Genomic DNA, 15,441 nt, shown 5'->3' with positions numbered 1-15,441 from the left:
CTGGAAAATATATTTGATAAGTACATAAAAATATTTTTACCAACAAATAAAAAAATTTCTGTTAAAGGAAAATTCGATCTCTTCAGTTTTTATTCCTGCTACTCGAAGGCTAACGAACCAATTAAATATGTAGATTCTTGTTTAGTTGAACGGGCCATGTCCGTTGTTATGGGAAGTGTCGAAAAGTGGATATCTAATGAAAGTAAACATATTACTGAAAGCATACGATTCCCATGTGGGCATCTGTCAGGTCCACACAGTTAGTTCGATCCAGTCCAAGTAGGAAGTCACTCTGGTGTAAACTGATGGGTAACTACTGCGACAGAACACGCCGTATGAGGTAATGCCGATCAGGTGATAGTGTATTCTATGCCGCCGGCGGCGACCCGGCAAATTCAGTTGCAGGGGTCCGCCCGAGTCGCCCTGGCAGGTGTCTCTGTTGAGAATATAGTCCTGGGCGCAGATCTGGCTTTCCAGAACTCCATTGGGAGTCTCAGCCAGAGACGGCAGCTCGGCGTTGCACTCGTCGTTCGGCACTATGGTCAGGTTAAGATTTGTGAGCCGGTTCGTCATGGCCTTGGCGAAGCTAGTGGCGCCGTACCCCATTGCGAAGGCTATCGTCGTGGGCAGCTCTGGGTAAACCCACAGGCGGATGGGTCTGACGAATTCCGTCAGTCTTAGAGAATCGTGTTAGCAAACTTAGCGGTCGCCTACTGTCTGGTTGGGTACTCACTCCACTTCGTTCTCCAGCTTAAGTAAGGCTATGTCGTCATAGTACATCTCTTTGTTGTAATTGGGGTGTGCGAGCACTTTCTGAATTCGAAGCAGTTGGGCCTCCGCCGACCGCCTCTCGGTGACCAGGTTGAGGACCCCGATGCGCACCCACTTGGGGGCCTTCCTGGGAGGAAAAGTACAGTCACGGTACTGGGGGTCAGTGGTCTAACTGGCATGCTCACTCGTATATGAAGGTGCAGTGGGCGGCGGTAAGCACGAATCTCTCGCTTATCAAGCTGCCGCCACACTTGTAGTCGACTCGCCCTCTCTCCGACTCGAAGCCCACGGCAGCCTGCGAAAACAGATCAATGGCCTTGAGTTAGGTGCTCAGTAGACGCTTAGCAGCTAGCGAGTTCGTACCATGTGTGGGTATTCACCGGGCCTGGCCAGGATCCGACCATCGAAATCTGCGTCGTTGGCATCGGCAGCCACCGCGGTATCATTGGGAAAGATGCGTTCCACGTATTCGGAATATTCTTGGTGACAAGCTTGGTCAATAACTCACGAACCCACAGGCCAAAGACTCGAATCACTTACTCTGCTCGCAGAGGCGGCGTTGACTGTTCTTCTTTTTCTTTTTAAAGCCCCCGGGGGGCGGCGGGAAGGGCTGGCCAGGCCCTGGAGGCGGGGGGTGGCGCCTGGGCTTGGGATTGGTCAGGATCTCCTCCCGATCAAACTGAAAGTCGGCTATGCGAAACCACATCTTCTCCTGGGGTTGGCCTGGTCCTGCGTCCAGCTTCGGAAAGACTATGTCGCGGTCGACGGGAGAGCGGATCGTATCGCCTTCTAGGGGCAGACGCTGGGAGTGAGTGTGGGTCAGGCACCAGAGCCCAAAAAACGATATAAGACACGCGGACAGATTGCGAAGCATCTTGGAGGCTCTGCGAAACCGCCGAGTGTCGGAAGCAGACTAAAGCGCTTCTGCGGATCGGTTAATCCAAAAACGCAAGACGCTCTGTCTTATCAGCGGGGCTTACAAATCACAAATATAAACGATTTATTTTCGGAGAGCATTAAGTATTAAATCCTTGGACTGCTGGGTTGACGATATTGGCCGTCAGTGGCTGATGAACTATTGTGGTGCCGCCAATTCTTTCGTACTGCGCAATAATGGCCCGCTGAATGTTTTCCAAATGTTTCTTTGTAGCGCAGCACGGATACCGTAGGAGTATTGTCCGGGGAGGCAGCGGGAGCTGATAGAGCCACGGCCACCAGGACGAACAGGATTAACAACTGTGTGAATAGCGTTACTATCAGTTCTGTTTACAAATTGTCACACTTACGCAGAGTGTCTTCATTCTATCGGAAACCCAAAATCGGACTAAGCCTCGCGCCTTTGCAGACATATCTTTTATACATAACTTAAATCATTAACACACTTACAGAAATCAGCGTGGGAAAGCACGACAAATATTTTTGGAAACCAATTTGTGCCACGTATAAAAACGTTTTATTGTAATTTTTATATTAGATCCAATGAAAACTTTTAAGCTAATTACAAATTATTAGCAAATATATTTTTTGTATAACATATATATATTTTTTACGTGTATAACATGTTCACATAATTAAAAACCTGCTGGGATCCACACAAAGTGTTTAATATAATGTGACAATAAATGTTGAAACATGTATTTTCGCTGCGTGTGACATTGTGATAATTTGCTTTGATGAACTTGAAATACATACATATATATTTTGTACATATATATACAGTGATCATTCTAAGCAGCCAATGATATAAGACAATGTCATAGGAAATATTTTTAAAATAAATTATAAAATGTTAACTTACAATTAATATGATACGAATATTTCTTCTAAATTCTGTGAATGTTTTGTTTTTGTTCAAAAATCGATTGGCTCGTCTCCTGTACAGTTTACTGTATGCTTTGTTGGATGCAAAACAAGCTTTAAAGTTATTGTATCAAAAACAGTAAGCTTCTGCTGACACCTACCAAAAAGAGCTCGTTTTTCGGTAATATTGTCGCCGGACTGCTTTTATCTTTGTGTATACGATTGCTTTACTTACATATGTATGTATATTGATTTAAAAGTTGTTGCGCAAATGGGTTTTTTTTTTTTAAAACAAAAGCGCGAATGTTGTTCTTTTTGCTGATAAGCTGTAGTCTCAAGTTCCAATCAGTAAAAAAATTCAAATGCAAAATCCATTTGTCGTAATACTTAAATCATAATTTCCAATTTTAAAAGTATTCCTATCGCTGATCACTAAGGTAAAACTCATAGCTTCAGCTTACTTCATAAATATATTTGAATAAACGGAAAGTACACCCATAGAAGCGTTAGGACTTTTATGAGAATATAGTTTTTTAAATTTTTCGAGGAGCTTAAAAATAGGTTATCTTCCGAAACTTGCATACCAGCAATATCACTGGGGATGGCAGTTCAGCTAGTGTCGAAGTGCACCACCATGTATAAAATATAAACATCTGCTGTGTGTTCGTATCGAGTGAAAGGCAGTGGAAAAATGAAAAAAGGAAAATAAAATAATGGGAAAGTTTCCTTAAGAAACAAAAGTACAAATAAAATTACAAATACTTTAAGTGTCGAAATTCTTTTTTGTCGATTACATAAGCTTGGGGCCAAAATAAAATTTCCTTTCTACAATTAATATTACAGCCTCTTAAAAGATTCGATTTAGAAAATTATATAATTTGTATCAGAAGCAATAACAAAAGGACGATAATTTAATGTGGCACTTGTATACTTTGCAAAATATCTAAAACTTATACAAACGCACTAAGCTATTTTTAATTAAATTTTAACGTTATTTCTTACTTGTCTGCTCTGTGATTTGCACAGACACCCTTGCTGGACTAATTTGTTGAATTGAATTATTTAACATATAAATTTAAGTTGTTTAATACAAAATTGGAACAGGAAATTTTTTGAAAAATTTTGAAATAATTTGCATTTCGGTGTTGGGATAGTCCCGCCAAGAGAGGGTCGGTGTGAGACTAGTTATCTATAGTAAAAAAATAAAATAGGCATACGACTCGCTAACTTGGATAGATTTATATATTCTCCAAATAACAAATGATTGCTTGCATCAGAAAATTCACTGCACCAGTAACGTATAGAAGCCAAACCCAAAGAAACCCATAATAACCCAAAGGAATACCGGAACTATCCACACAACAAATCTACCTAGCCTGCCACCCGCAAGTTGGTCTTCAGGATAAAATCACCCGCACTGTTCTAGTAAGAAGACAAAGCAGTCAATCCGTAACTTTTGACAGGAGTGCGGTCTTCCGCAAACCAAGCGCACCGTGGAAAAGCGCTTACTTGCCAACTCTTCAACAAAAGTATTAGTTTTAGCATTAAAATTAAACATTAAAAAGTTCAAATCTTCTATGTTCCATAATAATATGTTGTGCTAAACAGCTTGATTTAAGAATTATTGGTTCAATGACTTTTGGAAAGCCCCGGAAAACAGATATGTATAGAAATACATTTTATGTGCCTACTACTTGTGAACCTTTCGGCACGAAAAGATATAAATATGCCAAAAGTGCAAATATGGTAAATAAATACATTAGTTATAACCGTTGCTCGTAGAGTAAAAATATATTCTAGATTAGTTTTGAAAATATATTAAAGGTAGAAGGAAGCCTTTCCGACCCTATAATATTCTATTCCATGCTCGTATACCCTTGAGATCAGTAGCCGAGTCGATCTGGTCATGTCCGTCTGTTCGTATTATATGATCGATTAAAGTTTAGAAAGTTGAGACTAAGTTAAGATTCCACTAACGGCCATAAACCGTCCGAAGGGTGTCGCGTCCATTCTTTTGAAAATAGTTTTGATTTTTGCTCATTTTAATATTCTTTTTGCCAATTCCTATCGGTATAGAAAAACTTTTTTTGAAATGCCCACAACCCGCCCAAAACCTGTCACTCCAGCACTTTTGAAAATTTGTATAATTTTTCCCCATTTTATTATTCTGGTTGCCAATTCCTATGCTCCTTAACTCCCACTAGCTGAGTAACGGGTATCTGATAGTCGTGGTACTCGACTTTTGTTTTAGATAGCGCAATTACGTAGTCAAATAAAAATTAATTTTTTGTTGTTTTCTCAAAAGTGAGAACTATTGTGGGTTGGAAGTTGGCGATAGGCTTGCAATTTCTAGTGACACCTAAGCAGCGAAAGTTAGATTTAAAACATCGCCTCGACGAAAAAACTGGCAAGACCACAATTTACTATAATATTTCAGTTTTGTTTTTCGAATGTATTAAACTCCCACAGTCTATCGTCCACAAGCGTGCAGGGCGCCAAGCGAATTTTAAAACGAATATTTAATGCAGATCGTTTCCCACAATTTTGGACATGAATGTATATGGGTTTCCGTCCATAAAACTTACTTTCTTTATAATATCCCAGTTTTGTCAACCGAACCGCTTCACCTATTAATATGCGGCGTTGACAATGGGGATATCAAACGATTATTTAAATTTCAACGCAACGTTGGTCGCCAAGTTAGATAAGATCCCGGACTTTTCAACCAGTGCATCTGCGCATACGGATCTGTGATTTGGCAACCGCCCAATGTGATACGGTACACATTCGAGGTTGTGAAGTCAATAATAGATTCAAACGTTTTATGGTAGTGCCTAATAATTTTTTCTTTCTTTGGGAAAACGATGCTATGCTGGACAGATATAAAACATTGACATTGGGCAGGCAGAGCATCAGTCGACCCCAGCAGCTCAGACAGTTCAAAGTAAAAATGAAGCAGTTCGTCGTTCTAATGGTAAGAAACTGGCACATGTGTGGGATCACAAGCAACAGCTAACACTTAATATGGTCTTGCAGTGCATGGTGGCCCTCACGGCGGCAGCTCCCCAGGGATACAAGTACCAACCGCAGCTACCATCCCTTCCCATTGGCAATCTCCGTCCTCAGACACCTATTTCACCAAGTGGAATATACTCAGGTGGCACCGTCTCCTCTCTCACTCAGCTCGGTGTTCAGGCGGCGATCGGTGCCCAGGCTCAGCAGCCAGTCATTCAATCCGTGCAGACCATCGCTGCCGCTCCTGCTCCTGCTCCCGCTCCTTTGCCGCTATCTCTGCCAAGGCAGCCCTTTCTTGTTGCTCCGCCCCAACCAAACCTGATCAGCACTGTGCAGCAGCAGCCTCAGCAAATCGTGTATCAGCAGCAGCCGCAGCCGCAGCAAGTCCTTCAGACCCAGTTCGTCCAGCGCCCGGCTATCGTCACCAAGGACATTTACATCCACTCCGCCCCCGATGAGAATGAGGAGCTGCGGCAGGACGAGCCACAGCTGGAGAATGTGCCCATTCGCAAGAACTACCGGATCGTCTTCATAAAGGCTCCAACCCAGAATCTGAAGTACACCGCCGCGGCCCTGAAGCGGGCTCAGTCAAGCAACGAGGAGAAGACCGTCATCTACGTGCTCTCCAAGAAACCCGATCTCACCGAGATCCAGCAGCAGCTGCAGGTCACCCAGTCTGAGTCCAAGGTTCAAAAGCCCGAGGTCTACTTCATTAAGTACAAGACCCAGGAAGAGGCCCAGCGCGCTCAGCAGGAGATCCAGGCCCAGTACGACGCCCTCGGAGGCGCCACTCACATTTCGGACGAGGGAGTGGCCCCCATTGCCAGCGTCTCGAATGGCTCCCTCAACCTGGGCAGCTTTGCGCCCCAGCTCTCCCAGGCTGGCCAAACCATCATCCAGCCCCAGGGTCAGCCCATTGTTCAGCTGCAGTCCCTTAACCCGGGGGTCCAGCAACAAAGCTCCTTTGTGCAGCAGTCCACCGCCTCTTTTGCTCCCTCGCTGCCATCTAGGAAGTACGTGCCGGCAAAGACTTTTAAATAAGTTTATGTTCCATTATGTACAATTCCTATCGCTTCCATTGTTTTATATCCATTTTAATTTATTCTTTTAATGCGAAACTCGAAAGAAATATAAAAGATTTTAATCGAATCCCAAATATCCTAGTGTTCCGAGTACTCGTTTTCAAATTTCAGACATCTCAGTTTTGGAGAGATGAACTCTGAGGTAGGGGAAATTAAACGCGGTTAGTTTTTAATAAATAAAGTATCAATGGGCATTAGCAAAGAGCATGACTTTTTTCTTGCAAGAGAGATTGGTCCATCTCCATATGCATTAGCCAGCAGCCCTAATGATCAAGTTTTCGTGTGGCCTAATCGTTGTTATGTAAGACAAATTATATGCTAATTTATGCGACCGGTTTCCGGCTTGGCTTGGCTGTCATTGGACTAATGGATGTGGTAACATGGGCTATAGAAAACTATTTGGTTACTGTGAAGTATCGAAACTCGGTTTCATCGTGCTCCAATCTTTTTTATTTGGATATGGCTGCAGAGTCGCTTTCTATCATAAGGAGTTCAAAATATGAACTTTATTTAACTAAATATGAAAATATACAAGAGTTGAAGTCTTAAAAATACTACAGTTCCTTTGTCTTGCAGTGACAACTAAGCACGCAGATTGGCTGGCAAGTAACTGTTTGCCAAGGAGCTCGAAAACTGTCCGGATGAAACTCCGCTGTTGCGCTGGTTGTCCAGGACTCCAATCACGGATGTAACGGGCGCGACTCCCTCGTCGGAAACCTGCGATGTGCCGCCAAGCTGATCATATTGAGCTAAACGAAGACCAGAACGTTGTAAGTAAATCGCTAATTGGTTATGAATAAAACCCACGATAGACATTTCTATGAGCTTGCAAAACAAAGCATTTAAGGTCTGTTGCATACTGATGAGATCTTCGAGAGTGTCTCACAGCATCTGATGGATGCGGGTGTTGCTCACCTTGAATGGTGCGTTGCGCATGCGCAGCTTCCTCCTGGGTCTTGTACTTGATGAAGAAGACCTCTGGTTTGCTGGGCTGCTTAGGAGCGATTTCCTCGATGGCGGTCTGGAGGTCAAGTGGGTCCGGCTTCTTGGTCAACACGTAGATGATGGTCTTCTCCTCCACGGGAGCCTGCTGGATGCGCAACGCCGCCTTCGGGACACTGGACGTCGGCGCCTTGATGAACACGATGCGATAATGCTTGCGCGGGGGCGCTGGCGGAAGAACAGGCTGGGGATAGCGATCTTCGGGCTCTTCTGCTGGTGGCACATGGACGTAGATGTCTTTGGAGACGAGCTGCTGCTGCAGCTGAGGCTGCTGTGCTTGGGGCACATTGTACGCCAAATTCGCGCCGAACTGCGTCGCTTGCTGTTGGTAAACAGGTGCTTGGCGTTGCTGGGAGTAAGACGCGTCCACATTTCCTGCGTTCAGGACCTGCTGCACCTTCGGAGCCTGGAGCGCCTGCTGCAGGATCGTCTGCTCCGCAAATGTGGCAAACTGCGACTGCGCCGGCGATTGAAGCTGTTGCTGGGCCTGGTAGTTGTATCCTTGAGGAATGGCGGCTGCAAGGCCTAGGAGGCACGGCACCTGGAATGGAAGTCAGTACTATTAGGTGCTTTGACATCTCGGCGGGCATTAGAAGAGGGCTTACAATGAAGAAGTGCATTTCCGATTCAGTTGAAGACACCGTTCCCTTGACAATCAAAATTCAACTAAATGCTAATCACTAGACGCCCAGACTTTTATGCCGCTGACTCGAAAATGTCGCTACGAAGCAGATGTGTCCGAAACAAAAAGTTCAAATGAAACTGAAACTGAAACCACAAGCGCTCGAGCCGCACGAAAACTCGCTTGCGTTTTCATACAACCTTGAGATAGCGGTAACTTTTTGGGAACTCACCCAAGACCCTAAAGCTCTCGAGCTTAAACTTGGGTCCAAGTCGAAAGAGTTGTCTAGCTGGAAGTCATGTGTGATGGACACATACAAATGTGGAGATTAAGTTGGCACATCCATTTCTCTAGCTTTCGTCGTGATCATGATGGTGGATATTTGTGGCCGGTCATTTGATGGCCGGTCATAATTGACGAACCTTTGCAAGGCAAAATCTCGAATCGCAACTTGCATTAATCACACAATAGCCTCATTTTAAATATCGTCTACCTGGAAAGCTTTCGCTTTTTCAGTCCCTATGAATTTCAAAAATTGCTTTGGTTTCCGATGACCCACTTATTAAGTTGTCCGATCATTGGTCGGTACTAAAGTTGTAATTGGTCCGTGGTTGCACAATTTAATCTGAAATATAATATGTCAATTCTGTACTATAATATGGGCGAAGAAATTTTACAAAGCAAATTCAAAGCAATTTCCGTGCCAACCATAGACGTGGTCCAAATTTTGGAGCGCTGATTGCCTTGGTGAGTGGTGCTGACGATTTGATATATGACTGGGGATTTATCAAAACACAAATGGCAGTGCGGAGGCCAAGCTGAAGCACAATCCCTCCAAATTACCGAGTAGCATGCGTTTCTTCCCCGATCCGTTACGAGTACGCATAGACTGCGGCATCACACTTATGGCCGACATATTATGCAAGCCACCCGTTCACACGAGCAGCGGGGGCGTAACAATCAGCAAATTGTTGGCATCAGCAACTCCTGACGCTTTTCTCCAACATAATCTTGCGGACAAAAGATAAGAGCGTCTTGGCCCATGGAGTTACGCAATGGTAACACTGAGTCCGTGGTTTTTTGGCACACTCTTTAAGTTCGCCGCAGCAATGTACTTCGTTTACAGCTCTTCCCTGTTCATATTTCAAGTTTCATTAATTTTTATTTCATGACGTTTCGTGTGTTGGCTATTAACATGGCCAAGGCTTATGGCGCCTCCATTAGTATTGGATTAAATAATTAAAATATTGAAATACCGAAGCCAATCAATAATAGGTTAGCAGAGGTCATCCGCAGAAAATGATTGCGGATTACTTAATATTGGACATTCAGTGGTGAGGTTTTCTCTAGTCGCAGGTAAAATTACTTTGAATTATTTGTACACTTGTTACATATTATTAGTTATTCCCGTTACTCGTAGAGTAAAAGTGTATACTAGATTCGTTGAAAAGCATGTAACGGGCAGAGGGAAGCGTTTCCGACCATATATGTAAAAACATATATTCCTGCTCAAGATCCCTAGACAGGTCGAACTGGCCATGTCCGTCTGTCCGTCTGTCCATACGATCTCAGGAACTACAAAAGCTACAATGCAGCTTCCAAAAACATAGACCCAGCGCAAGTTTTGTTGCGACGCCCACTATAACGCCCACAAACCGCGAAAAACTTTTGAAAAATGTTTTGATATTTTTGTTATCTATTTATTAGTTATGTAAATTTCCATTGATTTGCCAAAATATTAAAAAAAAAACTGAATGACGACTAAAACATTTCCTCTTGTTTTAAATTTTAATATTTCTTTATTTCTTTTTCAACCGCAATATCTTGCCGTTTTTTGTCGTTTTTACATTGAAGGTGCTACTATTAAAATTAAGTTCCAGAGATATGAGTTATTAGTATATTAATAAGTTATACTTAATAAGTAAAACTTACAAAGATGCACCACCAAAAGCTCAAATTAAACTCGTCAAAGTATTTCTCTGAAAGTTGGCTCGAACATCTGATGAGATAGCTTTCTTGGACAAAAGCTTACGAGAGCTCAAAATGAACGAAGCAAAGCCAGGGAAAAAGATTGCAGATTATTTGATCTACATTTAATTTAAATGTATAAACATGAAATAGAGAGTTTCTACGGCGTAGATATTAATCTAATGACAGTCTCGTCACATAGCAAATTAAATCTTTTCTAAAACTTTCGTAAAAAGCAGTGTATCAGTACAATAGACTTCGCATAAGTCGAATTCCATACAGCATTTGAAATTTCTACATTCAGCACGCCTCGGGAACTGTATTTTGTAGAGCGCAAAACTAGAGAGGTTAAAGGATATTCCCCTTCATCTGCTTGAAAATTTTCGGAAAATATTAATTGAACGTCTGTGCTAATGAAACGTGGCCATAGGAAATGTACCGTATTTGGTCTCCTTCAGATGAATAATACTAAATATAATATAATATACAATGAAATAGCGAAGTTCCTTTAAATGGAATCCACATAAAAACGGAACGCGTTTGGAGAAATTTTTTGAGAAACCCTACTTCATCATTTTCCGCACAATGTCTACAGGAAAAGGGAATACGTAGGACCTGGTGTTATCATTGCAGATGGAGTTCAGTGTTTGCAGGTACCGCAGCTGCAGGGCAATGGGGTTGGTCTCCATGATGTCGGCAGCCTCTTTCAGCGCAGTTACCGCATCCCGCTCTCCCTGCGCCGCGGCCACCTTGGCCTTGGCCTCCCGCATCGCCTCCTGTTCCACAGCCAGAGCACGCTTCAGTTGGTCGGGCATGAAGATCTCCTTGCTGCCGGAAATATGTAGCCTGTCATCTACTGTTCACTATTGATCCATTGCACAGAAGGGAATACTTACATCTCCACCCGTTCCACGCGAATGCCCCAGGGCTCTGTGGAGTTGTACAAGATACCCTCTATTTGGTTGGAGAGGTACTCCTTGGACGAGAGCAAATCCATTAGTTTGTGGGTGCCGGCCACGTTTCGCAGCGTTGTCATTGCTAGCTTTTCGGTTGCCTCCTCAGCATCGGAAACCTGCAGCATAGCGTCGAAGGGGCTCTTGATGCTGTAGTACACCACTCCGTCTATGCTGATCGTCACCATGTCGCGGGTGAGGATTTCCTGTCTATGCAGATCGAACGACCTGGTGCGTATGTCCACAATAGCGAGGTCGTCAATGCAAGGCACGAGAAAGATGAGGCCCGGCCCACTCGGTGGCTTGGGACGCAGTCGACCCAGGCGTAGGATCACCGCTCGCTCATACTCCGACATTACCCTCAGGCAGATGAATAGGGACCACGGCAGGAAGAGGACTATCAGAATCATGGACAGCACAAACAACGTTTTCTCTGCCAACGTCGGTGGAACATTTTCACCTGTGAACTCGCAAAGTATTGTAGTCACTCGCAATAATAAATTATAACTATAACAGGCGGATTTACTTGTTTTTACATTACGCTGCGGTAGGATTGATTCGTCGTGGAATACGTTTATCGAGGAGCTCTGCGCCAGCAAGGCAGGTGTCGTCGGATTATTGTCCATTACATTAGATTTGGAAGATCGAGTAAGGTGACATTGTATTCAACTACGACTGTGGACGGGGAAAACTCTTAAATAAGTAAAAATAGCTCAAATTATAAAATTTGTGTAGTGGATGTGTAGGAAGAATCCGTTTGGTTTTTCAAAAGAGTGGGCGTAGCAGTTTTGGGCTCTTTGTGCATTCGAACGGGCGTGGCCAAAATGTTTTTGGCATATCTATAAATATTGGAAAGAAAAATGAGGAAATTTAATGACACTCTTGGGCGGTTTTTCAAAAGAGTGGGCGTAGCAGTTTTGGGCTCTTTGTGCGCTAGAATGGGCGTGGCCAAAATGTTTTTAGCATATCTATAAATATAGGAAAGTCAAATGAGGAAATTAAATGGCACTCTTGGGCGTTCTGAGGGCTTTGAATGGGCGTGGTGACTGCGCTACTTCTATGTCTCTGGAATCTGCATGTTTAATCCCAACTTTCTAGCTTTCATAGTTCCTGAGTTCGAAACTTTCATATGGATGGACAGACGGACACAAGGACCTGGCCAGATCGACTCCGCTATCGATACTGATCATGAATCATGAATGATTCTTCCTGTTCTATTTTTTTTCAAAGAACCTAAAAAACTCTTTTACTCTACTAATATACAAAATCAGGAAAAACCGCGATGGTAGATGTTCTATTGGATACCCGTTACGATGTTGAAATTAATTTTCAGTATTCTTAATGGCCCACTTCATTTCGCAATTTCACTTCGTGTCTAATATTAGCTCTGTAAGTTATGCCACCAATGCGATTGGCACAATAGCTACACAAAGTAACCTGAAGATACAACTTTGTAGTCGACGACACCGATCCACTGCTGTTAGAAAAGAGAAATGCGCTGAGTTGCGCTGAACTTTCAAGCGGTTTGTGGGTGTTAGATTTGGCGTGGATAGATAGAAACTTTTCAAAATGTTAAAATGAAAGAAAATCATTTGGCGAGTGTGTGAGTGGGCAAAATGTTCTTGGTATATTATTAGAAATTGGCATCCAAATAATAAAAGGAAAGACATAAAATATTTTCAAAAGTGAAAGCTTTTGGCAAACATTGAAGAGACGTATTCAATCCGCAGGCTTATCTAAACGTTCTGGCTCTTATAGTTCCGAGATAGCGTCGTTCATACAGACGGATATATAAATAACTTTTACTATATTAGTAATCGGTATGAACAGCCACAATCCAGGTAAAGTGTTCCCTAAACATAAAAGTATTTCCTGTTGAGTTATAATTGCGTTTGCCAATTTTAAAATGAATACGTAGTCCTGTTCGAAGCCATCTGTTGGAAGATTTTGGGACCAAGTGTGAAATTTTGAATTAGAAATTATTATTAGAAATTATGTACAATTTAAGCCGTACCTGTCACTATGTATATTATTTATGCATGCATAACTTAGCGAAATTGGAAAAATATTCTCTTCCAAAAACATTATTTGCTCAGAGGCTGAGTTACACGTCTACGATTTTCGCAAGAGTCTGCTGTGTTCAGCGGTTAAAGTACAAAGATTTTTCACCAGACCGACTTCGTAATCGATTTTGGCTTCAGCTAAGATGCGTAAATGAAGACTGAACATGATACGATCATTAGGGTCCCTCAAAAACTGAGGGTCTGTGGGGCAGTTGGCTGAGTTCATTACACCAACGGCAATGGTTCCCCGCCTTCACACGGGGAAGGCATAGAAATCACTGCAGAAATGTGAACAAAACGCTTTGAAGTAATAATCAAAGGGGTATTTATTCCCAAGAAAGTTGGGGCTGACCGCCAGACAAGATAAATGAATTTCGCTGCAGCCGATGAAGAAACGATGAGTTTGAAAGACCGGACAAGTATTACAAGTATTACGCTCTGCGGGCCATTAATTAAGCCTGACAACGCGCATCAGTGGCTCGGAGTGGAGCTGAGGAAGTTCCTTAGATAGCTTCTCCGGAGCTAGGACCCACGCTAGGGATTACGATTACTCGACGCGGGGAGCACTACGGCTACAAGCCCCGAGCCGGACTAATATTTACTAAGCGCTTGTGCAAGTAAACTTTTAATATCACTTAATCGACGCACTGGGCAGCGGTGGTCACTCGCCAAAAGCATCGACTCGCTCCGTAATGACCGCATCTGGGTGTCGGTGGACCGGAGTATCGGGGCTAACAATTAAGTGCCACAACAAAGACCCAGCAGGGGGAACCACGCTAATTGGCCATGTATTGCCAGCAACTACAAGCAAGTCTCGCCATTTAATGGGGGATGGAAGGGGCTCGAAGGTGAATGGCGAAGAAGAGCAGAAGAGCTGAAGCGCAGAAGACGACGCGAGCTAAAACAAATACAATGAACATGCAACAAATGGAGGCTGCGAGCTCTTTTTGGCAGCTTAGATGCGGACCATGACTCTTCGGGGCTCTGCAGCGGATTTTGTTGAACTTCACCTATTAACTTTCGAGTGGTCGAGTGGTAGCGTCGAAGCTGGAATTGCGAGCTATGTATAAAAGCCGCTCGAGCGCGCCAGAAGTCATACAGTTCACTATCAACTACTAAGGAAGTCAAACCTTCAATACTCCCTATCCCACTCTACCAGCTCAACCAAGCCTAGAAATGCGTGGATTCATTGTAAGGCGGACCAAGGACTAATTGCTTGGCGGACTAATCCTTCTTTTTGCTCATTAGGTCCTGTGCCTGTGCTCCGTGGCCCTAGCCGCCCCCCAGGGCTACAACTACAATCCCGGCCCGTCCGGCTTCGGCGGCATCAGCAGCACCACCGGTGGAGGCTCCTTCTTCCAGAGCGGCGTCCAGGTGGCCCCCGTGCAGCCGCAGGCCGTCTACCAGCAGCCGGCCGTTCAGACTCACCACCAGCAGCAGCATGTGCAGCAGCAGCAGGCCATCGTCTCCAAGCGCTTCTTCATCCACTCCGCCCCGGAGGAGGCTGAGGACTACAAGGAACGCCACATCACCGTCGGCGTGCCCAAGCGTAACTACAACGTGGTGTTCATCAAGTCGCCCCAGCGCAACAACAGAAAGACCATCAAGATCAGCCCTGCCGCCAACGAGGACAAGACCGTCATCTATGTGCTGAGCAAGAAGGGCGACAGCGACTTGAACGCCGAGGTTGTGGAGCAGGCCAGCTCCACCAGCAAGCCGGAGGTCTTCTTCATCAAGTACAAGACCAACGAGGAGGCCGCCCACGCCCAGCAGCAGATCCAAGCCCAGTACGATGCCCTGGGCGGCAGCAGCCAGCTGACCGACGAGGGAGTGGCCCCCGTCACCTCCGTGATTGGAGCGCTGGGCGGCAGCGACGGTCACATCGACAACGGATCCGTTGTGGGAGCTGTGGGCACTGGAGCCGGCCAGATCATCTCCAGCGGCGCTGCCGGGTCGCACACGGGCAATGCATACCTGCCACCCAATTTCTAACTTTTGAGCTTGGTTCCCAAAACTAAGCATTGAGTTTTTGTTGAAAATGTTGTTATTAATAAACTTACGTTGATGTTCAATTGAATGGCCCAATTCATTTCGCAATTTCACTTCGTATCCCATATATGATTGGCACAATAGCTACGCAAAGTTACCTGAAAAATTGCCTTTAA

At 44.2% G+C, this 15,441-nt stretch overlaps 6 protein-coding genes across 8 annotated transcripts; 2 read left to right on the top strand and 4 right to left on the bottom strand.

Annotated features, from left to right (window-relative positions):
- Positions 1 to 44: 44 nt before the first annotated feature.
- On the bottom strand, positions 45 to 1,698 carry LOC6552070 (serine protease snake). Of its 3 annotated transcripts, XM_001978754.3 has the most exons (5): positions 1,312 to 1,698; positions 1,135 to 1,250; positions 957 to 1,066; positions 734 to 898; positions 45 to 676 (listed from the first exon to the last, which is right to left on the bottom strand). In XM_001978754.3, the coding sequence occupies exons 1-5, from the start codon at positions 1,643 to 1,645 to the stop codon at positions 247 to 249; spliced, it is 1,155 nt and encodes a 384-aa protein (XP_001978790.1). In that variant the 5' UTR covers positions 1,646 to 1,698; the 3' UTR covers positions 45 to 246. The 3 variants fall into 3 exon arrangements, with proteins under 3 accessions (XP_001978790.1, XP_026834764.1, XP_015009512.1); XM_026978963.1 differs by having other exon boundaries at positions 639 to 894; XM_015154026.2 differs by having other exon boundaries at positions 639 to 898; positions 1,152 to 1,250.
- A 49-nt stretch (positions 1,699 to 1,747) lies between these two features.
- On the bottom strand, positions 1,748 to 2,132 carry LOC26527063. The gene is given in 3 exon segments (XM_015155060.2): positions 1,748 to 1,914; positions 1,916 to 2,007; positions 2,058 to 2,132. Coding segments are annotated over 3 exon segments (282 nt in total). The 5' UTR covers positions 2,121 to 2,132; the 3' UTR covers positions 1,748 to 1,787.
- Positions 2,133 to 5,444: 3,312 nt separating this feature from the next.
- LOC6552071 (mediator of RNA polymerase II transcription subunit 15) lies at positions 5,445 to 6,742 on the top strand. Its single transcript, XM_001978755.3, has 2 exons — positions 5,445 to 5,545; positions 5,608 to 6,742. Exons 1-2 carry the CDS (start codon positions 5,522 to 5,524, stop codon positions 6,625 to 6,627), a joined length of 1,044 nt encoding a protein of 347 aa, XP_001978791.1. The 5' UTR covers positions 5,445 to 5,521; the 3' UTR covers positions 6,628 to 6,742.
- A 401-nt stretch (positions 6,743 to 7,143) lies between these two features.
- Positions 7,144 to 8,455, bottom strand: LOC6552072. Its single transcript, XM_001978756.3, has 3 exons — positions 8,276 to 8,455; positions 7,584 to 8,211; positions 7,144 to 7,417 (listed from the first exon to the last, which is right to left on the bottom strand). The coding sequence occupies exons 1-3, from the start codon at positions 8,288 to 8,290 to the stop codon at positions 7,251 to 7,253; spliced, it is 810 nt and encodes a 269-aa protein (XP_001978792.1). The 5' UTR covers positions 8,291 to 8,455; the 3' UTR covers positions 7,144 to 7,250.
- Positions 8,456 to 10,512: 2,057 nt separating this feature from the next.
- On the bottom strand, positions 10,513 to 11,907 carry LOC6552073 (band 7 protein AGAP004871). Its single transcript, XM_001978757.3, has 3 exons — positions 11,740 to 11,907; positions 11,157 to 11,673; positions 10,513 to 11,088 (listed from the first exon to the last, which is right to left on the bottom strand). Exons 1-3 carry the CDS (start codon positions 11,837 to 11,839, stop codon positions 10,824 to 10,826), a joined length of 882 nt encoding a protein of 293 aa, XP_001978793.1. The 5' UTR covers positions 11,840 to 11,907; the 3' UTR covers positions 10,513 to 10,823.
- A 2,545-nt stretch (positions 11,908 to 14,452) lies between these two features.
- Positions 14,453 to 15,353, top strand: LOC6552074. The gene is made up of 2 exons (XM_001978758.3): positions 14,453 to 14,467; positions 14,525 to 15,353. Exons 1-2 carry the CDS (start codon positions 14,453 to 14,455, stop codon positions 15,266 to 15,268), a joined length of 759 nt encoding a protein of 252 aa, XP_001978794.1. The 3' UTR covers positions 15,269 to 15,353.
- The last annotated feature ends 88 nt before the right edge of the window (positions 15,354 to 15,441 follow it).

This window comes from Drosophila erecta, unplaced genomic scaffold, assembly GCF_003286155.1.
Source record: "Drosophila erecta strain 14021-0224.00,06,07 unplaced genomic scaffold, DereRS2 tig00000000-arrow-pilon, whole genome shotgun sequence".
In the NCBI taxonomy this organism is placed as follows: domain Eukaryota; kingdom Metazoa; phylum Arthropoda; class Insecta; order Diptera; family Drosophilidae; genus Drosophila; species Drosophila erecta.
The sequence above is the reverse complement of the archived record's forward strand: the minus strand, read 5'-3'. Positions and strand labels throughout refer to the sequence as shown.